We start from the raw sequence: 25897 nt of genomic DNA, 5'->3' as shown, positions 1-25897 counted from the left end.
CGCTTGCAGAAGCTCTGTGTGTGAGCAGCGAGTTACCCGTGTGGCAGCGCGGTGAGTCGCCCACCCCTCGTGTCAGGGCTCATTTGGGAGCAGACGCTTTCCCTTCAGAGGCTGCCCCTGGGCCTGTTGCGAGGCTCGTGGCACTGGTCATGCGTGAAGTCAGGCAGTGCATTGCAGAGACATGGGAAAGAATTATTTCCTCCCTGCGCTGTGGAATGCCATTTTTGGGAATCCCTCTGCTGGCCAGGGGACCCACTGGAGACAAACTCGGCCTTTACGTGCCGTTTAGAGGTCAGGCCCCAGCAGAGCCCCAGGACAGGACATACGGCTGCCTGCAGGGTCATGCACGGACATATGCTGATTCATGCCAACTCAGACCAAAACAGGAAGACCCAAATGCCCAGGGAAGAAGGCAGCAGCAGCAGGAGAGGCTCTTTCCCAGCCGCACGTCCTCACAACACCCGTGTCATGGCCTTCTCCGATTCCAGTGACACGAGGCGGCCATCACCCCTGCGTGCTCCTCCACCCCACTGCGCGCTGCTCTGAGGTGGGAAGGGACCGAGGTGGGAGAGCCTTGTGCTAGCGGGAGGGCAACAGCCTGTAGTAGCTTGTCTCTGGGCAGTGACCACCGAAATAGCACTCCTCGTGCTCCCTGCCTCCTCCCACGGCCGGCGGCTGTGAGCCGAGGGACGGATCCCACACGCACTTGTATGTGTGCGTGGGGGCGGGCGAGCATGTGTGTGAACTGTTCCCTAGCAATGGGGATGAGGGGGAAAGCTCTGTTTAATGTCTCTGTCTCTGGCTGCATCTCCCAGGCCACTGTGAGGAATTTCTTGGCATTTACTTCATGCTCTTCAGTTTTTTTTCCCTCTTTTGGCTGCGTGATGTTTCAAGGCCGCAGCGGTATTTGTCAGGGACGTATTCACCTGGGAGCCCCCCACCCCTAGCCTTGCACACCCACAGCCCATCCTTACTGCTGATTTCTCCATAATTCTCTGCCCACAGGTGAAATGAGCCAGAGGTTACATGGCAGACATAAGCACTGGCCTGAGCTGCTGCTTTCCTAACGTGCAGGAAGTAGATTTTGGTGTTAAATACAGCCCTGCCTGTGCCCTGGGAGAAGAGGCCTGCGTATCAAGGGTAGGAGTAAGAGATGGAAGGGGCTATTTTTCACTGGGTACCAGCTGGAGCGGCTAAGATGATATTAAACTGCAACAGCTGGGGAGCACAGCTTAGAGGAGAAGCTGTATACAAACCCAAACTCCTGACAGGGGGAATAGACTGAACAAATGTGTGTTGATGAACTGGTAAAGTCAAAATTTCAAACGCTGCAGTTCTGGGAGTCTGCATACCAAGTCCTGGGAGGATGGTCTTAATTGGAAATGGCTTAATTCTTAATTGCTGTCCATTGAGAGAGCGGTGTTAGAAAATTCTTATTATTCTCACAGCCTTCTCACACAGAAATTGGGGTATCCAGCAGGTGAGTTCATGTTGACAACACCATCGTTCCTTTGAATGTCTGTAGAACTGCACAGCCAATGTGCTTACAATCCACAGAGAAGGGTGAGATTCCAAAATTCCTGAGCACACCAAATTGCAGAGAAAATGCAGAATTTCTGTGTTCTGCACACATGTTCTCTGTTCTAGCGAGCAAACAGCCTGTTGGCAGCTTCCTGAGGCAGGAGCTAAAGTCTCATATCAACAGCAGTAGAATCTTACAAGTGTGAGATAAAAAATAATTAATTATTTAATTTGCTTAATTAATTAAGAATTTTCTCCTTGGCTAATTCTGCTCTTTGGTGTCTCTTCTCCCCAAACAGGAGACATCAGAGAGCTTTGGCACCAACTTTGGCAGTGTTCAGTCACTTCCTACAGTTCCACTCAGCTCGGGTTTTACACTGCCCTGCGCTAGAGCTAAGTTTTAGTCCAAAGAGTGCAGGAACTGCAAACCCCAGGTCTAGCAACAAGATAGTTGCATTAGTACAAAAGCATTTTAAAGTTTATTAGAGCATTGCCTTTCGGCACGGTTAATGAACTGAGGGGATGCAGTATGCCAAGGCAGGTAAACTCGTCCAGCATTTGGGTCTTCCATGCTGCTGGCTGTAGGCACGGGAGAGAAAAACTCACCCTGAAACTTTTGCAGGTTATGGCAAAGTATTTAAAGGTTTCTGGGAAGAGGGATCCCAACAGTGGGTAACATGGGCAGACAGCCTGCTGCTAAACTGAAGCTTCTTTGTTTTACATCAGGAGCAGACTTTGTGCATGATGGCACATGATACCCTCTTATGATGGTACAGGCTGTGCTGAGCAGCAACTCAATAAATATCAGCCAATTCCCTCTCTTCAGAGGAGTGCTTTCAGCCTGCATCTGCCTTCTGCGCCCTGCTAGGACTGAGGATAAACAGCGTAGCTGGAGTCATTCTGCTCTCCTTTGGGACTAACCAGAGTCAGGCAGTGCAGTCACCGCCAAACATCCCCATACCCAAGTGTTTCATGGGTTCGTCCATTAGCACATTGTAGCCTCAACACTGCCAGAAAGTCCTCTCTGAGGAGACACCATTATTCCTATTGTCTTAATGAATCATCTTGCCTTGGGTACCCAGATACTCCTGAGTACCAAGGCCTGGCTTTGGGCTAAGTGCAAATGGAGAAGTGAAGTACTAGTGGTACCCATGTATCTAAGGCAGTCATGTTCTCAACCTCCTTTCTCTTCTTCCTGCACGTGTGTGAGCTGTCCTTACATATAAATGTGCTGGGACACGCTAACTCATTTTGTATTTCAGTAGTCGTGTGCCCTGCAGACCTTTTCTTTCAGCCTCACCAAAGGCACATATCCACGTGCCTCTAGACTAGAATAGGACAGCTTTATCTGCCTGGGTAGTTCCCTAGTGAATTTACATTCTTGTTTCCTTGGAGCTCCAGTTTCTGCATTTGTTGAGACTATGTGAACATTTTGCGCTTAAAATTCTTGTCCCTTATTTTCCCTAGGTTGATTTAAATAGGAAAATGAAAAGAGGAGCTGACAAAGCTCACCACACTTCTCAGAACTGATTCTCTGACCCTTTTTACTGTCTGTGCCCCTCTGAAATCTCCCCCACCTTTCATCTGCACCATTCCACCTTTTGCAATAGGGGAAAGCCCCTGGAGCTTTTTCCGTCCTTTTAAAAGAATCCACCTCTGCAGCCAGACACCGAGCTTCATTTCTGGTAAGGTTTAAAATCCCACTCAGCCCTTTGTCTCAGCTTATACGTCAGCCTCTTCCTCTTGGGTGGGCAGAAAGGGGACGGTTGCTGCTGCTGTGCTGGCTGCTGACTGGGTCACCGAGTGCTGCTGGGCTGGCTGGGCTAGGCTATAAAACACAGCAGAGCTGGAGCAGCTGGCTCAGAGAGCAGACTGAATCCCGCAGCCGGCGAAGGACCTGCACGCAGCCTCTGCCGCCTCCTGCGTTGTTATTTTTTCCTGGAATACAGAACCAACCCTGGGAGCAAGATGTGCAAGGGACTCGCTGCACTGCCAGCCACTTGCTTAAAAAGGTACCGCTAATTTCTGAGCATCTGTTACGGGCTCGTTAGTCTGGCGATACAGGGGTTTATTGCACGTCGGGTCTGAAATAGAAGTGGCAGATTTGGCTCTGATTCTTTTGTAAGATATAAATGCAAATGTTTGTTTACAAGCTTTTTTCTGTTAGTCTGAAACAGAATTGCATAAAGGTTTTGTAGTGAACAATGGGGACTCGAAACCCGTCCTCCCTATCAGCAAAACAAGCAGCTCACAGCACTGCCACATCTTGATATTCCTGTCAGCTGCTTCTGCTGCAAGCTTTGCACCCCTTTCTCCTTTGAACCCTTTTTCTCTGGTGAATTTTCTAGTCTTGATTTCTTTGAGGAGGAAGCGAGGCAGACCAGATTCCACAAAAATCGAGGGTCGTCCCTCAAAACCCAGCCCAAATGCAGGAGCTGAGCACGGCGGGACCAGAGACCCAGCCAGTGCGGGGCTGGTGTGGGGTCAGGCTGTACCGCCACATACATGACTTGGGGGCCAGTGTGGGGCCATGCCCCGCAGTGTGCGGCACCATGCCGGCATCTCTGTGCTGGCAGAGCTGGCTGTGCACCCCGGGCAGGCCCTCGGCAGCACGACCTGCCCCACAGCCTGCGCCTGCAGAGCGGCCACAGCAAGCTCCTCGGGCTTTTTCCCAGTCGCTGAGCAATGGTGGAGGGCTGGGAAAGTACAAGCTGAGATTCACCCTGCTCTCATCTGGGGGAAAAAGCTCCCCATGGTGGCTTTGAAGCAAATACTGACACCCTCCTCCCCCAGTTTGAAGGAAACATTGACAGGAAGAAAAATAGCAAAAATGTAAAGAAATGAAGTGGACATCTATTAACCACCTCTGTCCAGGAATCCCCAGAGAATCTCCATGTCTTAGAAAGCTGCAGGACGTGCTGCAAGCAGCAGTGTCTTGTTTCCTTCTGCTGCCTCCTTCCTGCAGACCGGAGCGGTCCGATTCTGGTGGCAGGTAGCATCGCCCTGAGAGGCAGCCCGTCGGGCACTGCCGAGCATCCCGTTACTGCCAGAGATGCCGGGGTGCTTGCCCTGGTCGCTCTTCTCCATGGGAGAAGTTATGAGTTTCTTTCACTCTCACCCTGTGCCATTGAAAGAGGGCTGACTGCTGTAGTAGTTAAGACGACATTTATGAGCACAAGCAGGCAGCGAGATAAGATAGGCCAGGAATGCTGACAGTGCTCTGACTGGCAGGCCGAGCAGCTACTGCAGCTCAGCCCCACAGCACATTCCCTTGCTATTTTCTAGTCTCTGATCTGAGGAGGAGGAAAAAAATTTCCTGCTTATGCTATCATTACACCTTGAGGCAAGCCAGGGCTTGTGCCCCTCAGCAAGCAAGGCTGGTTTAGCTACGCCCTCATCCTTAAACTGAAAGGAAATCCACAGAGATGCTGAAGGCAATACCAGCTGTATATTTAGGTTGTGCACTCAGCCAGCAGTTGTCCTGAGCATGCTGAATAGCAGAACAAAATTAAGCTTGCATCCTTGTAGGAGCTTGCTGTAGGGCAAGGGAGCAACTTGCAGTCGGCATGGGCTGGTTGTGGCGAAGCTCCTGGCTCACCCCTGGTCTCACCACATGATCCTGCCCCTGGCTCTTTGCTTCCTTCCCTTCCCTCCGAGTCACACCAGCTGCCTGGTGGGGTTGGCCTGGCATGGCCCCGCTGCTGGCATAGCCGGGTCGGGTGGCAAGGAGGGAGATGGCGAGGGCTGCAGGGAAGGATCAGTAAGCATTTAAGAACCAGACACCGATTAGCTGGGCAATTCAGTTCAGGGGGAAGTGGTGTGTGACACATTTACCCAACAGCAATACCTTTCTATCACAATATTTTACCTGAACAGCAGTAAAACGGCAGCTCCTCCGCCTTTGCCAGACCTCCCTCCAGGCTGATGACCTTCTCAGCAACAAGATTGTGCTGTTGAAGGTGGAAAATGAACTCTCTGACTTTGCTGTATTTGTTTAGCAACTGAAATATGCACTCTGAGGAGTGAGAAGTCAGCACTGGAATCGCTAGCTGTGAGCTGTGTGACTGAACAATGCTGAACCAGCTTACTGCGGGCGAGGAGGCTGCAGAGGGAGTTGTAATACATTGCCTTCATGGCATTCCTGAATTGTTTCTTTCAGTGCCAAAGACATGAAGCATCGCCTAGGTGTCTTGCTGCAGAAGTCAGACTCCTGTGACTACAGCTCTTCCCAGGGCAAGAAGGAGAAAATATCGCCGAGCCAGAGGTAAGAGCAGATGCTGCCTTGTAGCTAAGCAAAGGCTGGCTGCAATGTGTTGTTTACTCCCGCACTGAGCTGAACTCATTTGCATTTCTACTGCTGCTTTTTAGTACCTCCCAAATGCCTTTGTGTTTGAATCCAGCCTGTCAATAGTCCTCAAGTACTGGTAGTCCCTTTCCAAGGAGAAGGTGGGACTAGAGACTTCCAGAGATTTCTTTCTCCCAACGTTTCTGTGATTCAGAATGCATGTGCACATTGAAAGGCTCCTGCATTCTCCTGCACAGGGGAATAAGACCATCCCAAGACCCGGTACGGCTTGATGCATTTCAGTATCAGTCATGCTGGTTCTTTGAGTTGGATTTGTGTAATGGTCCACACAGAAGTATCGGCACAGAAGACAGACCTGCCAGATATCACAGCTCTCACTGAGCTGCAAGTAGATGTCCTTTGCAAGGAGAACTCCAAAGGCCAAGATAAGCTCTTGGATTAGATCAGCCCTAGGATATGCTGGTATGATGAGTAGAACAAACACAGGAAGTGCAAACATGGTTTATATTTATCAGGTTCTTCTCTTTTCCATGTATCTAGTGCTTCTCTGACAGGTTAAAGAAATCATCTCTTTGGAGTTCACTCATATGACCTGTAAAAGTGATCCCAAGTCCATGCCTGCGTGGCAGATGCAGCCAGTCATAAAAAATCATAGTCAACAATTTTTACAGGAAAATTCCCTTCCAGTCCATGCCTGGTGAGGGAGGTTGCAAACTGGGATTTCTGTAGGTTGGATCTGAGATCCTACAAAAGGAGGTCTACAAGAAACGTGGGGAGAGACTCTTTGTCAGGGAGCGTAGAGACAGGACAAGGGGTAATGGTTTTAAACCACTTAAAATTCTTTGTGTTTCTCTCTTTGTGTCCTGCTAGGGTTAGCCAAGAGGAAGTCAAAAAGTGGGCAGAGTCTTTGGAAAACTTGATCCATCATGACAGTAAGTAAAGCGTGCGCTTCTGCTGGAGATGTTGAGGGTTTTGCCTGCAGTCAGTGCGCTTCGCAGTCCCCGGGGGAAGCATGGGATTTTGCCTTTTGTCTTTTAGCAGCACACAGTAGCTCCTTTGGGAAGGGTGGTGATCTGTTTCTCAGATCCCAGGGTCGATCCTGCTGTATCATGAGTGGGGCTTTGGCCTACTGCTGAGCAGCCCCTTTTGTGAGGGCAACTGTTTTAGCCCTGTGCAAGCTGATTTTAGGAGCGGCAAGACTGCAGCACGCAGTTAACATTGGGTTAAACAAGAGCCAAAAAGTGGAGAAACTTTTTGCAAGCTGAGCCCATGGGAGACTTTGTCTTCTTGTCGGTTCCAGACTACACTGGTGTCCTTGAGGCTTCCTTCACGCCGTTCCCATGGCCTGAGAGCCTGCAGCGTGTGCTAGCTGTCTCCTCGGGGCCTCCCGGGAACACATAGGTTGCTTGCGTTGTCCTGGCTGAGCCACTGGAGGTCACAGTGTGGGAGGAGGCAGCTGAGGACCCATATGTGACATCCCTGTGGGGCCTGCGTGAATCCCAGCCTCCTTTGGCTTGCGTGAGCTATTGCTGTGGAGGCAGGGGCTGTTGCCAGCTGCCAGTGGCAGGGGACTTGTTCATTCAGCTCTGGAAAGGAGAATCCAGACTTGCTGTTTGCTGAGGCTCTGGGTTTCACAGGTATGACCAACACTCTTACCTGTTCTGTTTTTCCTCTAAACAATCTGTAGGAGGACTGGCTGCCTTCCGTGCTTTTCTCAAATCTGAGTACAGTGAGGAAAACATCGATTTCTGGGTCAGTTGTGAGGAGTACAAGAAGACCAAGTCGCCAGCCAAGCTCAGCCCCAAAGCCAGGAAGATCTATGACGAGTTCATCTCTGTGCAGGCAACAAAAGAGGTGTGTACGCAGAACATTGCTTGGGCATAGGTATCCCCCTAAATCCTGAAACAGGCCAGAAGCACAGGGAAGTAGAAGTTTGGTAGTGTCACAAGAGTTGAAGGGTGCTGCTTCTCTTCTACTTAGCAAGTAAATAGTGTCATTTTGATTGCTTTAATGTTTAACTTAGATAGAGAGAAAGTGTGTTTAATTATGTGGCCACCACACATGCACACTCGAATGGGAGAAGCCCAAGAGGACTGTGACTGCCAGTGTTCCAGCTGCTCCCATGAAATTGCTTGAGTTTTCTGTCTGGCTGCAACCCAGAGGAATATGTGTCAGTCTGCACTGACAGTCCGTCTGGCGGCAGAGATGCATTGGTATCCAGCTGCACAGATTCTGTGAAGGCTGCAGGGTGTCTGTCAGACAGTTCAGACCACTGCCCATCAAGGACAGATTAAGCACATTCGGTGGAGTTAGGGGGCACTTGGATTTTCCCTTATCATTTCTAACTATTTCTGGGACAGATTCTACTTATGCTGTCCCTTTGGCCCACACAGGTGAACCTGGATTCATGCACAAGGGAGAAAACGAGCCACAATATGCTGGAGCCTACGCTTTCCTGTTTTGATGAGGCTCAGAGAAAAATATTCACCCTCATGGAGAAGGATTCTTACCGCCGTTTCCTCAAGTCTCCCTACTACCTGGACTTGGTCAGCCCACCTGGTGCTGGCTGTGGGCCTGAAAGCTGCCAAAGAACCCACGCTCACTCCTTAGACTGCAACTCCAACATCATCTCTCAGTGTGCCTGAACCTGCAGCAAGGCCAGGAGCGGGCTGGGCAGGCAAGGAAATATTTGGCAGCAAAAGCATTCATTGGCATGAAGCAACAGAGCTGTCTTCAGTAGCTGTCTAATGTCCCAGTTGTGTCCCATGTCATGCAACAGCCAGCATTTGTAACCCAACCCAGGCTCAGTTTGTGTAGCAAACCCTCCTCTGACTCCACCTGTGTAGGAGCCCTGGAGTCTGACGTGAAAGCTGGGCGAAATCATCGCGTGCCCGCAGTTCCTGACGAGCACCAAGCCCGGGAGGGCGGGAGCAGTAGGGAAGGGAAGGGGCACGCGCTTGAGCCCAGCACTAACCACGAAGGGACCCGTCCTGCCAGGTTGCAGTGTGACACCTAGCAAGGAGCAGGGGAAGCCAAGGGAAGTGGCGGTGAGATCTCCCCTTTCTAACCAGCAACAGCTTAAGTGAAAAAGACTTGGTCTGGTCCTTAGCTGTTCATATAGCTCCCAGATATTTAGGCTTTCAGTAGTATTTGCTCAGAACTCGGGCTGTGCTGCATTACAGTGATCAGACGTGCGAGAAGCTCCTACTCTTTCTTGGAGACCAGAACTTTTCAGACTAGCAAACAGCCTTCTGTGGTCATTACAGCCCAAACTGCATGAAAGGTCTCCCCTCAGCTGCTTTTCTCTCTGTAGCACCTAGTTGCAACTGGCCAAGGATCTTTTCTAGGGCTGTACAGAGCTATTATTTTACAGGCGGTTCATTATTTCAAGCATATTTGTATCCGTTATGCTCCCAGACTAAGAACGCCATCCTGATACCATAGCTGAGCAGAACAGGAACATGTTCCTTCTCTCAGACTGCCACTTGTATATTACTAACTCTGGGAGTGCCATCTGAATTCAGGTTTGCCTGCCCCGACTTGTATGAAGCAGTTTGTGATGGGATAGGACCACTAACTACCACAACAGCTGAGGAGGAAAGGCCCTGCTTGGGAGTATTTGAGGGAAAATAAATAAATAAATAAAATGCTATGTATTTGAGTTTGTGATTGAGTAATTGCATTACTCACTTTGTCCTGAAGGTGGTAGGAGGAATATGCTGGCCTTGCTACTGCTCCTGGGTTGGCGATCGTGCTCTCCCCTTGGCCTTTCTCTAGCTGGAAATTGCTTCTCTGACAGCCGTGTAGTCCTTACTCTGCATCCCAGTCTAGACATCTGTTTTCACACTGGGGTACTGGTATGGCAGGGGAGGGCTGCAGTTCTCCAGTAGGTGCTTTGAGGTCCACAAAGAAGCATCTCTTTTAACATTTGCTTTATTTTGTATTTATTAGTGTGCTGACACATACCACCCTGCATGTTCAGCTACAAGATGGAGAGGCTTGCTAAAACTCTGAACATAGCTGAGCATGTGGCTATGTTTTATTTTCCCCTGGTACTGGGAACTCTTGATAACTCTTGCAAAGATGTATTGATATTTAAATAATGATGAATACATTCTAAATAAAAAATGTTTGCATTAGTCTCTTCTAAAGTGCCATTGTGTGAACCAAGGACTGCATGGTGATGCAATTCATTGACTAAGGTTCCTCTAAAATCAGTCTTTTGTAACTGGTTTCACTCGGATTGTTTTAAATCAGAGGATGGTGAAATAGCCATTATACCCTTCAGCTGTGCTCTTCTGCAGAGGAACCCATCCCTCAGCCCTGCAAGCCTGGGGCTGTGGAGGGTCCTGGGCTTCCCGGCGTCCATGCTGCGCCTGACGGGGAGCAACCATCCTCACCAAGGGGCTGGGGTGGGCACGGGGCCACCCCAAAGACAGCTGTGGAAGGGGGAACCCAAAGGAGCACCTCCTTGCTGCAAACCCCCAGTGTCCTGCGTGACTGCAGCTGGGGAGAGCTTCTCCCTTTCCCCAGGTGCGCTCGCTGCCTGCAGCAGGCCCAGCTGCCCCTCAGATAAATGTTTCCCCTATCACAGCTCCAGAGGAGAACACATTTCAGCTCAGGGCTTGACCTAGCCGTGGGCACAAATCCTATAAGTGCAGAGCTGCTGCCTGACGGCGACGTGGCTGAGGGTGAGCAGGCTGCCCGGGCCGTGCAGGCACCGGGGGGGTTTCCTCCAGGCCAGTCTCCCGGGGTGATATTTTTATTCCTTTTTCCAGTTTCTTGGGAAACTGCCACATCTGCTGCAGCCGAAGCTCTCAGAGGCCTTTGCTGTTTGCCAGGGCTTTTGGGAACAACTTTTGGGAGTGCTCTGTGGGAAGTAAGGACGTGCTGCCCCTTCAGTGCAAAGAGAAAAAATAGTCCATCGAGACGGTAGCAGAAATATATGTTTATATGTGGATTACTGAGTGGTACAAGAATGTGGGTTAACACAACCAGTTCCTCAGTGCCCACCAGCATCCCGCATCACCACTCAGGAGACCTGTCTAGTGGGAATCACACAGAGACCATCAAACTGGGAGACAGCTGCTTGGATGCGTAAGGAGCCTATCTGTTCCAACCTCGGTCCCGTCCTTGGCCGGGGCACTTGGCACGCTCCAGCCAGGGAGCCCAGGCCCGTGACCAGGGGCTGGGACGAGCCCCGGGACACCCCCAGCCCCCCGTGGGCAGCTGCAGCCGTCCCATGCCGGGGCAGAGCTGGGCGATTCGCCCCGTGGCAGGTGAGGTGCGAGGGCCCGGTCGCCAAATTAGCCAGGGCGCATGCAGCAAGCAATGCCCTGGCATTAACCCGAGTGCCCCGGGCTGCAGTGTGGGGTTGTCTTGCCCCACAGCAGAGGGGGGGTCCCCGGGCACCCCGCGTGCCTCAGAGAGCACGAGGTGTGCTGGGGCAGCGGGGTGTGCCAGCGCCAGGGCTGCTGGTGGTCTGAGAGCACAGGGTGACTTCTGAGGGTGTTTGGGAAGACGTGCCTCTGTCAGCATCACCAGGGTGGATGGCCAAGGTTTCCTTTGGTGGTGTCGGGGACCGTGCTAAATCCTCTCACACTCATCCCTTAGATCCCAGGCACTGTATGCAAAAACTCTGCATCTGGACTCACTGACTCACTGGGGATCTGGCTGCCGTATATGTGTGTGTGTATACTCACGTATGTCTGCAACGGTGCAGATGTATCATGTCATGTGCATAGTGCTCGTATATATGCCAAACTTGATAAGAGCAAGAGTGACAAAATACATAAAGTATTTGCTACCAGAGATATGATGGTTGGTATTAGCCCACCTAAACACTTCTGGGCCTGCAGAAAGCTTGGCTGTGCGGTACAGGCATTGCTACATTTCCGAGCGAGCGTGCCCAGTAATTAGCCAAACGACCCTTCTACACAAACACAACTTCACAAGAGCTCCAAAACACTTTGGGGGTCACGTTTCGTGGCCACCCAGTCACTTTCTGCACCTGTTAAATCACCCCTAAAGCAGGTTTCCAATATTTTCAGCAGAAGTCGAGCTGGGGTGGGATTCCCAGCGGAGCAGTTTCACCTCTCTGGCCTCCGGCTTTCTTTTCGGCACGTACGTACCTGGTGCCACCTCCCTGCTCCGCGTGGAGCTGCTGCAGCCGGTGACATCCCAGGTTTTCATCCAGCAGAATCCAAATCTCGACAGTGTCGGTGTTCGACTGCGAAACATGTGAGGGTATCTGGAAATAGCTGCCAAAGCGTCAATGAAAATGAAAGGTCTGGGTCTTTCTGCAAGGAAGCCTGGTCGATTTCGCGTTTCTGTGGGTAGCACCATGAGCAGGCAGAGTAAGTGTGCTGAACCCGCTTGTCATGGCACCACGTCGTGGAGATGTTTGGGTGGTGGTGGGGATGCCCTGAGTGACCAGGGCTGCCCGAGCCCTCCTGCCCTGCTCCTGCTCTCCACGCACCCTTCTGGGGTGATCCCACACCTCCGGGGGGCAGCTGAAGCTGAAGCTGCCCCCAGGAGGTGCCCACCAGCCTCACGCCCTGCCGCTCCGTTCCGACTTCCCTGGCCGTTCGCTTGAGAGCAGAAGGAAGCCACCGCCGTGGGCACGCTTGTGGTCACCTTCATCTCTCCCTTGCCTCCCCATCCCTGCCTGGGAAATGCAGCCCCCATCCTGCGGTGTTTTCATTCCTCACTGCAGTGACAGCGTGCAAATATCTGGGGCTGGTGGGGCTTTGATCCGATTCTGAAAGTGTTGAAGAGGCTGCGTGGAGCCTCATGATGAAGTTTAGTGGTCTGGGTCTGGTCCAAGCCGCTAGCAAGGAGCATGACCGCTCGCTTTGAACGTACGTGGCCAATCCCCGGCTGCGTGCTCCTCACACTCAGATGCTGCAGCAAGAAACCATTGTGAGGATGAGGCCTCCAGGCCCCAGGAACAGGGCTCAGCACATTTGGTCAGAGAACTTTCCTATTTGGGGGTGAGTGAGGCCCCGGCGGCCTTTTGCAGTTGCCTTTGCCCCATCATCAGACAGCATTTGTTCTTGTAGCGCACAGTGGGCTGCATTTGGATCGCTTGAAAAGATGCGGCCTTTTCATGAGACTGCCTTATGGATCACCTGCCCTGGGCAGAGAGGGGGAGACAGAAGAGAGAAGCAGGCTACACAAACTCAGCAGAGTTTGCCGTCTGTTCAAGAAGACAGGGTTTTATTTTTTGTATTTCCAACAACATTTTTGGCTTTGGCTTTGCTGTTTGATTTTTTTCTTTTCTCCCCTGGAATTGGCTCTGACCAGTTTCGCTCAGCAGCTTTCTTCTCCCCCAGCATGACTTTCTCCCCTCTAACCGGTGCCCCTGGTTTGGGTTTGTGCAGAAGGATGGCTTTGGCGTGCCTACTGCAGAAGCAACCGGAGCGAGAAGCGGCTGCAGCAGCATCCCTGAAGGTGCAACCCGAGCACGGCGCCGGCCACCGCGGTGGTGTGGCTCCGGGCACCGGGAGCACAGGTGGGGACTACGAGCTCGGTACGTAACACAAGCGGGCAGGAGGGCTGCGTTGCTAAAGAGTCCCGGTGTTTTGAACGAGTCGATCGTGCTTCATCCTCTGTACTGCCTCCAGCGGGGAGCGGATGGGCTGCCTCGCAGCCATCCCGGCACACAACCACCTCTGCCCTACGGCCGCGTGGCTGCTGAGCATCCCCGGGTGCTCCTGCTAGCTGCTCTTCTGCAGGGGAGGAAGGAGACTGTGGGAGGAGATGTCGGGCCTTCCGAGCGTCCAAAGCACTGGGGCAGGTGTTTAGCAACACTCCTGGGTGCTCCTGCAGGGTGGCGTCAGGAAAGCAAAGCGGCTACGGGAGGAGTAGGTGCTGAGACAGAAGCAGTAGGGCCGCCCGCAGGGAGTGCCTCGCACAGCCAGGCCGCATTGCTACTTGATTAACTCCTGATAAAACTCCGACCGCACGAATCTGGGCAGGGAGTCTTTCTCCATCAGGGCAAAGATCCTCTTCTGGGCCATGTCGAAGCTGCTCGGCGATGGCTCCACCAGGTTCTTCATGGTTATGGCCTTGGTGAAGTGGTCGATGTTCACCTGTGATGGGAGCGTGACAGGGATGGGGGCTCCACCTGTGCGAGGGGTGGGCCGTGGCATCTCCAAGCCCTTGGCTGTGGCACAGCATGCCCTGCAGCCATCCCTCTCTTCTAGGACAGCATCATCCCAAAAACCCTCATCCCCACCAGCACCATCCCCTGCCCCATGGTCACTGACCTCTTTGGGCGCCTCGGTCTGGATGAACTCCTCGTAGATCCTCTTAGCCTTCTCCGCCATCTTCACGGGGGACTTGGTCTTCTTGTAGTCCTCGCAGGCCACCCAGAACTCGGCGTTCTCCTCGCTGAACTCGGAGCGCAGGAAGCTGCGGAAGCTGGCGAGGCCGTCTGCGGGGGGCCGGGCACCGCTGAGCGCCAGGGGGGCCCCAAGTCCCCGCTGAGCCCCGGGGGGACCCCGGGCGTGGGGGGACGTGGCCATGGGAAGGGGGGGACTTACAGGGGTTTTGCAGGAGCTTCTCCAGGGAGTCACGCCACTGCAGAGCCTCCTCCGGGGATGGCCTGAAGGGGATAAAGAAAGCCCGGGTAGAGGGGCTGCTCGCCATGCAGCGGGCAGGCATTCCCTTAGAAGCAGGGAGGGATGGAGGGAAGGGCTTTGGAGGCTGCAGAACTGGGGTGGTGGGTCACTGGGAGCTTTGATGCTCCGTTTAGGGAAAACAAGGTGGGGTGACAGCGAGTCGGGGCAGAGGGATGGTGTAAGAGTTGCTGGGGCAGCAGCTCAGATGCCCAGGCTCGTGGTGAGGCTGGGCTGGGGGTACGTGGGTGAGGCTATTGCCTACATCCAGGACACCGTTCTGCTTTTAGATTTAAGCTAACATTTTCTGAAGGCTTGTTTTGCCTCCTGACACACTTCTCCATCCCTCAAACTGCTAATCCTGCAGAACAAACCATCAGCCTCTCCAGCTACTCCTCTGCTTTGCTGTGTTATAGCTGTGGGATGCTGGAGAGCAGGGGCTCGGGGTGAAAGCAGCAAGGTGGGAACAGCTTCAGCATGCCCCGGGGCCATGTCCCGGCTTGGGGACGCTGCAGCCCCAGAGCCACCCGCCCCGCCTCACTGGCACTTCTGTGCCATGGCAGATGACTCAGAGAAATCCGAGTGCCTCACGCCTCCGGCAAAACCTCTATCAGATGAACGTGAAATCTCATCAAACACAAATTGAGTTTCCATCAGAAAGCTGGTTTCCACGCAGCCCGGCACGTCTCGGGCTGTGTGGCACCGAGCCCGCAGCCAGCGCGTGCACCGCGAGGAGCCCGCCGCATGCCGCCAAGCCCCCACTCACTTCTGGGCTTTGGCCGGCTTCTCCGGCTTCTCCGGGTAGGGGATGATGAAGTCGATGGCCGAGTCAGGCTTCTGGAGGAGAGTGCCCAGCTTGGTCTTGATCTCCTTGGCCCTGCGGGGGGTGAGCAGAGGCAGGTCAGGTGTGGGGATGGGCAGGGGGCACACAGACACTGGGGCAGCACAGCACGACCGTACCGTGAGGCGCCACGCCAGGCACAAAGCCGTGTAATTAATTACACGCCGACAAATGGGCCCTAATGCTGTAAAGGAGCCCGTCTGAGGCATTTTGAGCCAGGCACTCAGAATTAGCAGCAGCTCTTGAGCTTGATCTCAGTACTTTGTCCCCATCTGTGGCCGGGATAATCACATCACCCGAGCTGGCTGCTGTGCAGATGATTCAGGGGGTGTCTGTGCAGTTTCTGCAGCGCTGAGCCCAGACAAAACACGAGAGCAGCCTGCCCGGTGCCCCCCCGGTGCTGCACCCACCCGCCAGCCCTGCAACACCAACCTCTGCGCCCACCAAAACGCGGGGCAGCGCTCCCTGCCTCGTCCTTGCCGGCCCTGACCCTCCCAGGCACTCACGCCTGGGGGCTCCCTCCTTTCTAGGCACGTTTGTAAGGACTATAACATTTTTTTCCCTTGTACCTACAGTGGGGAGGGCCCTGCAGACCCGGAGCCCCCGGGTGCTGCTCTGGAGCCCCAGCACGGCGCGGTGATGGAGGCCACGCTGCAGCTCCCCAGCTCAGGGCTCGCTGCGCTTCTCTCGGCTGTTTATTTTCACATGCCTTCTGTGTAAGATTGTTCCCTTGCTATGTCTGCTATTTCACTGCCATTCCTCTTATTCATTTATTTTTCCCTGTCTGCACAACTCTCTCACTGTTTTGCCCGCCAGGCTCCGTGGGTGAACGCTGGGGACCTGGCTCCGCTCCTGCCTCCGCTGCAGGCACCTGCCTCCGACAGCCACCCTCGCGTGGAGCCCAGGAACCCGACTGTTTTCTCAGAAAATGTCAGCGGCTGCAGGGACAGTTTCCGTTCCTCATGCTTCCAAGAAAGCTCGGATCTTGCCTGGAAGGAGCAGGACCTTGGGTGAAGGGTGATGAGGTCCCCACGCTCCCCGCACTGAGGTGTCCCCGGTGCAGTGATGCTGCCATGCACGGCTCATCACGGTCCCTCTAATAAATAAACGGGATGTGGCCTCTGGCTAACCAGCGGGCACTGCTACGTCACGAAGGGGGGAACAGGACCAGCAGTCTGTCCCTGCGGAGCAGGACACGGTGACACCACCGTCCCTCTGCGGACCGACCCGTGCTCAAGGTACGGATGCACTCAAGGGTGGCTTCGCACAGCCACAGGTGCTTCCCCGGAGGACACTTAGACCTTGCTCAAAATCTTGCCATCAAATTCCTGCCCTGTGACAGCGACTTATGGCCAACATCTGTTGGGCTCTCAGGGTGCCAACGAGCCTGGCTGGCCCTGAGCAGCCCCAGCTGAGCCCCAACCCGGGGGCTCCATTTAAGCTCAGCCCCGGAGGCAATCCTTCCCCAGGTTGTGTCCTGGGGGGCTTGTCTCCAGCCTGGCCTGGTGGACCTCAGAGCTGTGTCCTGTCCCTGGGCAGCCCTGGCCCTACTTCGTGCCTGGGCTGTTGAAGAACCACCAGCGTCTGCTCCCCGCGAGTCCCTGCTGATGTGGGGACAGGAGCAGGAACCTCCCCACCCTGAGTACATCCTGGGCTCCGTGGGGAAAGTCCAGAAACGAGGAAGCCTGTCAAAGGGAGGCAAGAAAGGACAGCCAAAAGGGCTGAGCGCTCACAGGCGAGCAGGAGGGCAGGACTATTTAAAGGCACCATCCTGGAGTCCTCAAGCAGATGTCTTGTAAGTTTTTAGGAAGGCCAAACAGCAGGGTAAAAAAGGCAGCTATAAACAAACGGGAATTCTCCCAAAATCCCAGAGCCGCGTCCACGTGAGAAGAATCAAGACGGCCGTAAACCATGCAAGGTTAAGTGTGAAAACAAATGGGAGCAAGCCAAGAAAAAGTCTGAGAAACAGCTTCCAAAAGACATTAAGAGAAAATACGGGCTCTGTCAAACATATCAGGAGCGAGATGCTAGCCAGGAGAGGCTCGAACTTAGAAAACAAAACAAAGAAGCTCAAAGAAGTTATAGCTGAAGAACTGCAGCTCTGAGTTTGAACCCAGCCAGAAAAGCCTCCGGGGCTGTTTGCATGGGGAAACCTTCCTTTGTATGGGATCTGCTTCAAATTCCAACGTTGCGGGAGAGGCTGGGAGTGAGCGCAGGTCCCCTGCCCCACGGTGGCCACCCAGGAGGCTTCATGGGAGCGGGGAGGGAGGTGCTGGCGTGTAACTTCCCCGTGAAAGCTTTCCTGGGATGTACCGTCCCTGGGGAGGGGGGGAAGGCCCTGGGGAGACTCGGGGAGCTGCCGGGCTGCATGGCTGATGCCTGCAGGAGCATGTCAGCAGCAGCCGGCGCGGTGGACGCATGGACAAATATGGAATGCTGGCGAGGAGGCAGCTGGCGGCAGGAGGAGGCTCCCGGCGGCCCCTTCCGCAGAGCACGTGCCCTGGGGGGGCTGGAGGGCCTGACAGACCCTCAGCGAGACCTGCCCTAGGGCTCTGCGGACCCCAGGAGGCTGCGGGAGGAGAGGCCGCCTCGTGGAGGATGATGGTGTGGGGAAGGTAGGAGCCGGCGCGTGGGGCCTGCTCTCTGGTGAGGCTGGGCCCGCGGGGGGTGAGCCGTATCCTGCCCGGGGCAGGTGTAAGGCCTGAGAGGTCTCCGTGAGGGCAGGGGGAGGTGGTCCTGCTCTGCCCGTGCCCACAGCCCTGCGGTACCTGCTCCCCCCCGGTCAGTTTGGCCTGGCCCCAAGGGAGCGGTAGGGTCCCACGTTAGCCCTCGTGCCTTGACGGCTGTCAGCCTGCTGAGGGGCAGCATCAGACTCCTGTGTCCATGAGGAGGGGGTCTCGTGTGACCTGGTTCCCATCTGAAAGCCAGCACTAAGCATCTCTGCAGTGCCAAGAAATCCCCGTGTTCAAAAGTTTCACCAAGCTTCCTCCTCTGGCAGAGTCCCCGCTGCCTCGGGGATGCCCCAGCCTCCCGCAGCAGCCCCCGCGCTGCTTCCAGCAGTGCCCACGGAGAGCCCCCGGCTTCCCGGAGCCCCAGCCCCCTGAGGAGCCTTTCCTCCTGTACCAGAGCCACAGATGTGGATGCTGAGGGCAACGCAGGCAGCGAAAGAGGATTTTGAGGCACTTCAGAGCTAGGGCTGTGCTTGCTGCAGAGAGACAGCTGCTTTCCTGCCTTTCCCCCGTCGCAGGTTGCAAACCCGAGACCCACGGCAGAGCAATATAGCGCAGATGGGGGAGGTTTCCAAACCAGACAGGAGAGTTCGGGATGACGGCATCACGGCTCATCCCACCAGCTCCAAGCCACCCTCAGCATCCCCCCAAGCAGCGAGCAGCCCCATCCCGCCCCGTCCCATCCCATCCCTCTCGGTAAGCGACACCCGTCCCTCGCTGCCAGCGGCCCGGCACCGCGGGGCTGACAGCTCTCACCTCTCCAGGCATGTGTGGGGCAGCGCGGCCAGCCCTTTGCACATCTTGGCACGCTGTGGCTCCCTCGGCTGCAGGAAAAGGGTGAGCAACGGCTGCGGCTCGGTCTGTGGCCCGGCTCCCCCTGCGCCGGCTTTATAGCGCCGGCAGCTGGACCCCCGCCAGCCCCCCCAGCGCCGTCCCGCCGCAGCTGGCCCCGGCCGCCTCGGGCTCTTGTTTTCTCCTCTCGCGGCTCACGGGGGGAAATACGTGTGCCCGGGGTGAGGCCGGGTGACGGCAGCGAGAGGGCCGAGCTGCGCTTTGGGGAGCTCCAAGAAAGCCACAAGGTTTCCTCTTGGTGGTACGTCAGGCTCCCGGTCAGGGGTTGGAAGGGGGGCTAGAAATGTTGTGTTGAAGTGAGCTTTATTTTTTTTCTGTGAAAAATATTTTCATGAAAATCAACATGCTTAGGAGAAGATTTTGCTTTTGATTTAAAGGTTGTGGTTAATGTCAAAACCTCCACGTTTTCAGCAGTGTGAGTATTGGTTGGTGGGTAACAGGTTTGCTCTAAATCCAATTCATTTCCATGTAAACTTAAAAAAAAAAATAATCTTTTAACGATAACAAATGTTTCAGCTTCATCTGATAGCGATGCTTTGATAAAGCCAAAGCAGATTCCTGCCCAGAATTTTGTTATTTTGGTAACTCAGTTGGTTTTCCCATCTCCTTCCATACCAGTTAAGCACCCGAGCCCCCAGCTGCCTGTGGCGAGGGGAGCGGGGCCTGAGCAGGGACCTGAGCTCGTCCTGTGCAGTGTGACAGCTTTTGTCTCGGGTCAGGTAAGTTCCCTTTGGTTCCTCCCCTAAAACTGGAAACCATGGAGCCAATGCCTGCCTGTGGCTGGGGCATCCATGGCACGAGTTCCTCCTGGCCTCAGCCAGCACGGTGTAGGGGCAGCCCCAGAGGGCAAGGCTGCCAGACGAGGGGCAAATCCTGGCTCCAAGGACCCTGGCACCAAAGTCCCTGGCTCTAAAGCTGCCCTAATATTTGCTGCAGATGCCTTGGCCAGGAGTGATTGTGCTGAGAGCAGGGACCCGCCTGCAGGGCAGTGCACACCCACTGACCACCAGCAATAACCAGCTCTGGGTAATTTCAACCCCCAGCTAGCAAGGTGTTTGTGGCTGAGCCACTAACCAGCTTCCTACAGCCCCCAGACGAAACGGGGCAACAACTCGTGCTTTAACAGCTTTTGAAGTGGTGAGGGTGAGCGTTGGCTGCTCCAGACATTTCCCTCCCAGCTTGCAGATCTGCTACCTGCCCTGTGTTCATGAGTGGCGGTGGGAGCAGGCGTCCGTGTGCTTTGCTGGGTGCCCTGAGCAGCCCTTGCTGCCCACCCACTGCTCTGCACCCCAGGGCACCAGCACCTTGGATGGCCCTGAGCTGCCCCACGCCCCAGGGCTGCATTTAGGCTCATCCTGGGACACGCTTTCCTTCCCTGAGCAGTGTCAGAGCTGTGCCTGCCTGTCCCTGGGGCGGATTTGGGGCCTGTTTCATCTGATGATGGCAGGGTCATCTGTCTGGGGACAGCCTGGGGCCCCTTTGCCAGCAGCTGTGCTGTGGGACTTGAGCCCTGCGGGGTGTGCTGCGCTGTGCCGCTCGCCTGCAGGTGACATTGCCACCCGGCTGGGTCTGGGGGGAGCGTGGCTGGCGGGGGCAAGGCAGTTCTCACAGCTCCCTGGCCGGGAGGGCATCGGGGCCATGAGAGCCGCACGGGAAGCCTTGCGCCCGGCTGCGGAGCCATGGGGACGGGGGTTGTTTTTTCCTCATTAACCTCCAGCAATAAAGCCAGCGTCAGAAATCCCAGGGGAGCTGGGATCTGTGGGATCAGGCGGTCCGCGTGGACGTCGTCCAGCAGACACCGAGCAACCTTGCGTGTTCTCCTTCCAGCTGCAGCCCGGAGCACGGCTCCCACCGTGCCGACCTCCTCCTGCTTGCAGGGGTGCGGGGGTTCTGCCCTGGCTGTTTCGGGGGGTCTGAGCACCGAGGGGTGCCCATCTCTCCTCCTTCAGTCCCGGGTGGGCCAGGAGGGGCTGGGGAGATGCTGCGCGGTGCCCATCCGCTGAGCAAAAATGAGGGTTGCACAGAAATAGCACTGGCGTTTTCTGCAGACCTTTGTCTAGGAATAAATGTTTGTTTTGTCCGTTTCAAGGCTTTATAGTGCTAAGAAAATATTTCCAATCAGAAATGCACAGACCTTCCTTTTCTTCCCACGACAGCTTAATTTCTTTAAGAGCCCTTTTGGGAGAGCTTTGTGGAAACCCAAGTGCACCCTGAGGACCAGACCGTCTTATGTACACAGCGGCCCATTTCCTCAAAAAGCAGCAAAGGTTTGTGCTTCCTAACTGCCCCCTCAAAAGACATGCGGAATCTCCCATTGCACCATATTTATCCTGGTTTCTGTTATTTCAAGACTTCATTATCCTTCCTAACAACTTGCCTTTTATAGAACGCCATCTTACTGCTTTGTAGCTTCCTGGTTCCCACTGGAACTTTTTGAAAATTAGCATCACATTTAACTACATTGGCTTTTTAATGGAAGGATCACTGTCGTTCTCACCCAATTCAGTGTTTTCCATCTGAGTGCTCCTTCTGGCACCAGCATTTTTCTTTTTTTAACTATGTGCTCTAAAAATGTAGTTAAAAGTCATTTTTCCCCCAGTGCTTTAAGACAGTCATGCAAACACGTTCCCCGAAGGAATGATGCTAGTGTGAGCCTGTTCGCTACCAAGGCTAATACAAGTAACTGATTAAGCTCTCCTGTGATGGCTCCTTCATATAACCTGATCGTGTCCTGTTCCCCCGAGCTCTCTGGAGAGTTTTTTGCTTCTCACACAGTCATGATTAATTTTTATACCTTCAGGATAAAACCTTTCTCAAACCTCCTGGGGCCTGTCTTTTACTTGTAACTTTCCAGAGCTTGTATTCTTTATTTTTACTCTCATCTGTTTGCAGTCTTCATTTCTTTGAAGGTCTTGTCACCTCAAGTGTTCATTTACACTTGCCTGTTTAAGCACAGCATCTTTTCTTAAAACCTCTGAGCACTGGCACGTAGTTCCGTCAATGCAAACCAATCCTGCATGTTTAAGCAGCCTTCCTGCTGCATAACCCTCAGCACCCCTCAGATGTTTGCGTGCTATTCCTGGCCAGCCCACCTCACATTTCCCTTTTTAAACTAAGTATTACTCTCCAGGTATCCCTTTCACACTCACAAGGGTGGTCTGACCAGGACAAATGCTCAGTGGCCTTGCGTTTGTAAAAACACGAGCTAAGCCAGACGTTATTCTCGTGCAGCCCTCAGCACCCTGCCCCTTCCTCCTGCCATGTCCCCGAGGTACCAGCCCGCCGATCCGAATACTTGTGCGGGAGGATGGAGACCAGGGACCTCCGCTCCCTTCCGCTCTCCCCATCCAAGTCACTGACACACCAGCCACGGGGAGGTCGAAGAGGAGAAAACCCTGGAAAGCTGCACTGCCCGGGGCGCTGGGACTGCGGCCAGCAGGGAACGCGGCAGTCACGTAAGGCCCCGTCCCAGCTGCGGAGCCACCACGGTCCTTGACCCCGCGGGAGGCCTGAGAACGGCTGCAGTGGCAGGAGCTGGGGCGCAGCGCAGCCCCCTGCGAGGCAGGGGGGTCCCTGGGCAGCCCCGATGGCCCCGGCTCCTTCACCCTGACGGCAGAGCACGAGGACACCCTGCCCTCCTCCCTCCCTCCTCTGTGCTCCTGCCCGCCTGCGTTCCGGGAGGTGTCACCACGAGGTGCACTCTGTGAGCCGACCCAGCGGGGCTGACAACGCGCAGGTGCAATTTCAACGCGGGGCTGGCACAGACAGACCGGTCGCAGGATTTTATTCGAGGCCTCAGTTCAGAGAAGCGTTTGAGTTGTACAACTCTTACCCAGCTTTGCGTCCCAGGTTCAGGAAGCAGAGCACCGTTTCTCCTCACCCACCAGCGTTTGGCAGAACGGGCTGCCTCATGAAGGAGCACACCTCTGGCTCCCCGACAGCCATGCGAATGCCCCACTGCTCTCCCACGCACTCATCCTTGGCCCAGAAGAGAACCTGGAAGGTGAGCCAAGCACTTCTTGCCCACCCGCTTTGCCCTACGTGCCCAGCTGTGGCTGTGCCTTTCCCAGCTGATGGATGGCCTTGTTCTCCAGCACCTCCACCTTCCCCTTGCCCGGCTGCAGCACGCTGGCCACCATTGCCCTCGCCACTGTTTCCACGGGCACCGAGTAAGCGGTGGGGAAGAGCCAGGCCACGGCTCCCAGAACGTGCTGGGTGATCCACTCCATGGGGCGGAACTCCTGGCGCGTGCACAGCAGCACCCTGCGGGGTGAGGAGACACGGGGGTCAGGCTGCAAAGCCAGAGACCAGCGTCCCCCACTGTGCTGCAGGACCCAGCCCAGCTTAAAAGCCTGCACGGGGCCTGAAATGTGACTGGGCTGGGACACCAAACTTCTTTCCCTATGGTGCTGCCAAAGCCAGGATGCTGGTTCTCCCAGGTAGAGTGTGGGGGAAAGCAACCCCCCAACGTAAGCTGACCTCCGAGTGAGGTTAAGCTTTTCTGGTGTCCCCCAACCTCTGCTTTCAGCTCAAGCCTCTCCTGTCATGGGGTATGACGTGAGCTTTGGGAAGGGCTGTGGGGAATGGCCGTGCTCGCTCCCTGCTGTGGTGGGGAAGGGGTGCAGGCACCAGGGGCTTTCCCCGCTTCCTTCCCCAGCCCTCTCCTTCTGTACCCTGCCCATGGCCCCATCTCCCGGCCCCCTGCAGCAGAGCCCTGTGCCTCCCCCTGGCAGAGGCCGGAGGGCTGCTCCCATCATACTCACGCTGGCCGGAGAATGGTGCAGTGATCGAAGCCAACAGCCTGGACCAGCTTCTCCACTTCTCCCTGTCGCGGGAGGGACAAAATGAATCAAGGGTGACCACAAGCACCACCTCTACCACCCCGTGAATACCTCGGTGCTCAGCCTTGCAGCACCTCAGTCCCCTGTGAGTATCACCTGACAGATGATAGGTGTGTGCTTGTAAGGTGTGTAATCCTCCTGATAAATCAGGAGAGGAGGGTTACAGGAGGAAGGGCACAGGGTGCCCGAAGAGGCAGGAGACCGGCTTGGTGTGGCTGTGGGCAAAGGTCTCTCCTCTCCCAGCGTGACAAACCCAGGGCTGCAAACATCCCCGAGGAGAGGAGCTTCTCAGAGGGCAGGGAAGGAAGAGCCACAGCTGATCCTGCCCAAAACGTAAAATATTTTGCCAAGATGCCAACTGCTAAACTGGAGGGCAGGGCGGCTGTTCGGAGGGACCGCCACAGGGTGGGTCAGCAGGGACCCCAAAAACGTCAGTAACGACAAAAGCAAGGCCAGGCGCTGCCTGGACAGAGAGCAGCTCTCCAGGAGAAGGAAATGCATGGAGCTGCGTCCGTGACGGACAGCTGAGCGTCAGTCAGCAGCGCACCCTTGCAGCCAGGATGTAAACTACAAGGGGGGCTGCAGCGTGCGCATGGCTGGCGGGGCGAGGGACGTGGGGACACGGTGTCTGGACTCTGCCCAGCCTGGGCATGGCCAGCAAGGGGACACTGCCAGGCAGGAGCGAGTCCTGCAGCTGTTGGGGACGTACGGGGAAGAAGACTTTTGTGATGGATTCGGTGCAGCCCGGGTAGTCCCCAGGGCTGCTGTCCCCGGGCAGTTCCTATCTCAGTGGCACCCACCCTGAGCCTCCTGATGGCTGTGTAGCCACCGCTGCTAGGAGCAGAGGTGGGAGGGGGGCTCCAGGGGGCCTGTCTTGCCCAGACCTTTCTGGTGGCTCTCAGAGGTTCTCAGGATGCTGCGTGCAGGGCGTTTGCTGGTTAGGACGCTGCAGGTGACGCTGCTGTCCTGCCAGGCCTGTCCCCTGAGCTCTCTATTCCCAGCATCAGGACCCTGGGGCCATTTGGATCTCCTCTGACCTCAGCCCCGGCTTCGTTCCCAAACGTCCTGGCATTTCCTGACCCTCTGGGCTTCAGGAGCCTGCCTCGGCTTCCCTCCTCACCTTCACCTGCAGGTAGAGGAAGCGGCTGTGCTCGTTGGCACCCTGCGAGGACTGCAGGACGAAGTGTTTGCAGCCCCCTGCCCGTGCCAGCTCTGCTGCCTGCGCCACGTAGTCCCGGTCCACGCGGACAAAGCCATCCTACAGCAGAGCGGGAGAGCAGGGTCAGTGCAGACGGGGGCTCCCCACCGCTCCCCCACCCCCTGGGGCAGGGCTGCCCAGTGGGACCACCCCATCGAGCAGCACCCAATGGCCATCCAGGAACAGCAGTGCCCGCACTGTGTGCCCCATCACCAAGCAGGGGGGTGCTCGGTGACCCCCCGGGGCTGCCAGAGGGACGGGTGCCCCACTCACCGCGCCCGCCTTGCTCCGGGTGGTGCCCAGGCAGCAGAAGCCCACGTCGTGGCCCCGGAAGGCGGCGGCGTGCTCGCTCAGCCGCTCAAAGTCCACCACCACCTGCTCCTGTGGGGACAACACCGGGCTCAGGGGGGAGCTGGCACCTCCAGCATCCCCCCGCCACCCTCCAGCCCTGCCACCGCCGTCCCCACCGCACCACGGCCGTGCCGCTCTCCTCGGCCAGGCTCAGGCGGCGCCGCCCGATCACCGTCACCCTGGCGAAGAGCCGCCGTGCCCGCAGCTCCCTCAGCAGCGCCCGCCCCGTCGCCCCTGAGGCCCCCAGCACGAAGCAGGATCCGGCCCCGCTGCCGCCCGCCGCCGCCATGACGGAGGGCCGCGCCGCGCTGCAGGCCGGGCCGTGCTGCCGGTGCTTTCCCCGCCCGGCTGTGCTCAGTGCTCCTCCCCGCTGCCACGGCTGGTGTGCTGCCAGGATCCCGGCCTGCAAAGTGCTGGCTTTGTCACGTTCGTGTCACGCTCGGCAGAAAGCGTCCCGGAGGCTGGCCCCGCTCGGGTCTCCGTGCCCCCCACTGTGAGATGTGGCCATGCAGAGCGGTCACGGGAAGGATGCTCGGAGGGGTCAGTGACCCGCCAGGCTTCGAGCCCCTCAAAAACCATGGGGTTTGGTGCGCACTGCCAAGCGGGGTGCTCTGCCACGCTGGAGTGGCAAGGGGGT

General features: G+C 55.8%; 3 protein-coding genes and 1 long non-coding RNA gene across 6 annotated transcripts; 2 read left to right on the top strand and 2 right to left on the bottom strand.

Annotated features, from left to right (window-relative positions):
* The first annotated feature begins 1827 nt into the window (after window positions 1-1827).
* On the top strand, window positions 1828-9966 carry RGS4 (regulator of G protein signaling 4). The gene is made up of 5 exons (XM_080602280.1): window positions 1828-3533; window positions 5681-5785; window positions 6698-6759; window positions 7515-7681; window positions 8221-9966. The coding sequence occupies exons 1-5, from the start codon at window positions 3490-3492 to the stop codon at window positions 8470-8472; spliced, it is 630 nt and encodes a 209-aa protein (XP_080458406.1). The 5' UTR covers window positions 1828-3489; the 3' UTR covers window positions 8473-9966.
* Window positions 9967-10762: 796 nt separating this feature from the next.
* On the bottom strand, window positions 10763-19364 carry LOC308198973 (regulator of G-protein signaling 5). The gene is made up of 5 exons (XM_080602282.1): window positions 18775-19364; window positions 15215-15325; window positions 14374-14435; window positions 14098-14264; window positions 10763-13920 (listed from the first exon to the last, which is right to left on the bottom strand). The coding sequence occupies exons 1-5, from the start codon at window positions 18816-18818 to the stop codon at window positions 13759-13761; spliced, it is 546 nt and encodes a 181-aa protein (XP_080458408.1). The 5' UTR covers window positions 18819-19364; the 3' UTR covers window positions 10763-13758.
* Window positions 15336-22484, top strand: LOC308198976. 3 transcript variants are annotated; one of them, XR_013954304.1, is made up of 3 exons: window positions 15336-18714; window positions 19489-19589; window positions 21027-22484. It is a non-coding gene; the product is annotated as an uncharacterized lncRNA (long non-coding RNA). The 3 variants fall into 3 exon arrangements; XR_013954305.1 differs by having other exon boundaries at window positions 20698-22484; XR_013954306.1 differs by having other exon boundaries at window positions 19489-21137; window positions 22102-22484.
* A 153-nt stretch (window positions 22485-22637) lies between these two features.
* HTATIP2 (HIV-1 Tat interactive protein 2) lies at window positions 22638-25549 on the bottom strand (the record flags this gene model as incomplete). The annotated part of the gene is made up of 5 exons (XM_080602279.1): window positions 22638-23133; window positions 23634-23695; window positions 24832-24969; window positions 25183-25290; window positions 25382-25549. The coding sequence occupies 5 exons, from the start codon at window positions 25547-25549 to the stop codon at window positions 22908-22910; spliced, it is 702 nt and encodes a 233-aa protein (XP_080458405.1). The 3' UTR covers window positions 22638-22907.
* Between the last annotated feature and the right edge of the window lie 348 nt (window positions 25550-25897).

The sequence above is a fragment of the Anser brachyrhynchus genome, assembly GCF_964034855.1.
Source record: "Anser brachyrhynchus genome assembly, chromosome: 8".
NCBI classification, from domain to species: Eukaryota; Metazoa; Chordata; class Aves; order Anseriformes; family Anatidae; genus Anser; species Anser brachyrhynchus.
The sequence above is the reverse complement of the archived record's forward strand: the minus strand, read 5'-3'. Positions and strand labels throughout refer to the sequence as shown.

What these genes read in the sequence shown, in the direction of transcription:
- LOC308198973 (XM_080602282.1), bottom strand. Translation starts at nt 18,818, where the DNA reads ATGTGCAAAGGGCTGGCCGCGCTGCCCCACACATGCCTGGAGAG. An exon ending in CCCCACACATGCCTGGAGAG is followed by an intron (nt 15,326 to 18,774) that starts GTGAGAGCTGTC and finishes CACCCCCCGCAG; the next exon opens with GGCCAAGGAGATCAAGACCA. An exon ending in AAGCCGGCCAAAGCCCAGAA is followed by an intron (nt 14,436 to 15,214) that starts GTGAGTGGGGGC and finishes TATCCCCTTCAG; the next exon opens with GCCATCCCCGGAGGAGGCTC.
- RGS4 (XM_080602280.1), top strand. Translation starts at nt 3,490, where the DNA reads ATGTGCAAGGGACTCGCTGCACTGCCAGCCACTTGCTTAAAAAG. An exon ending in AAAATATCGCCGAGCCAGAG is followed by an intron (nt 5,786 to 6,697) that starts GTAAGAGCAGAT and finishes GTGTCCTGCTAG; the next exon opens with GGTTAGCCAAGAGGAAGTCA. An exon ending in CTGTGCAGGCAACAAAAGAG is followed by an intron (nt 7,682 to 8,220) that starts GTGTGTACGCAG and finishes TGGCCCACACAG; the next exon opens with GTGAACCTGGATTCATGCAC.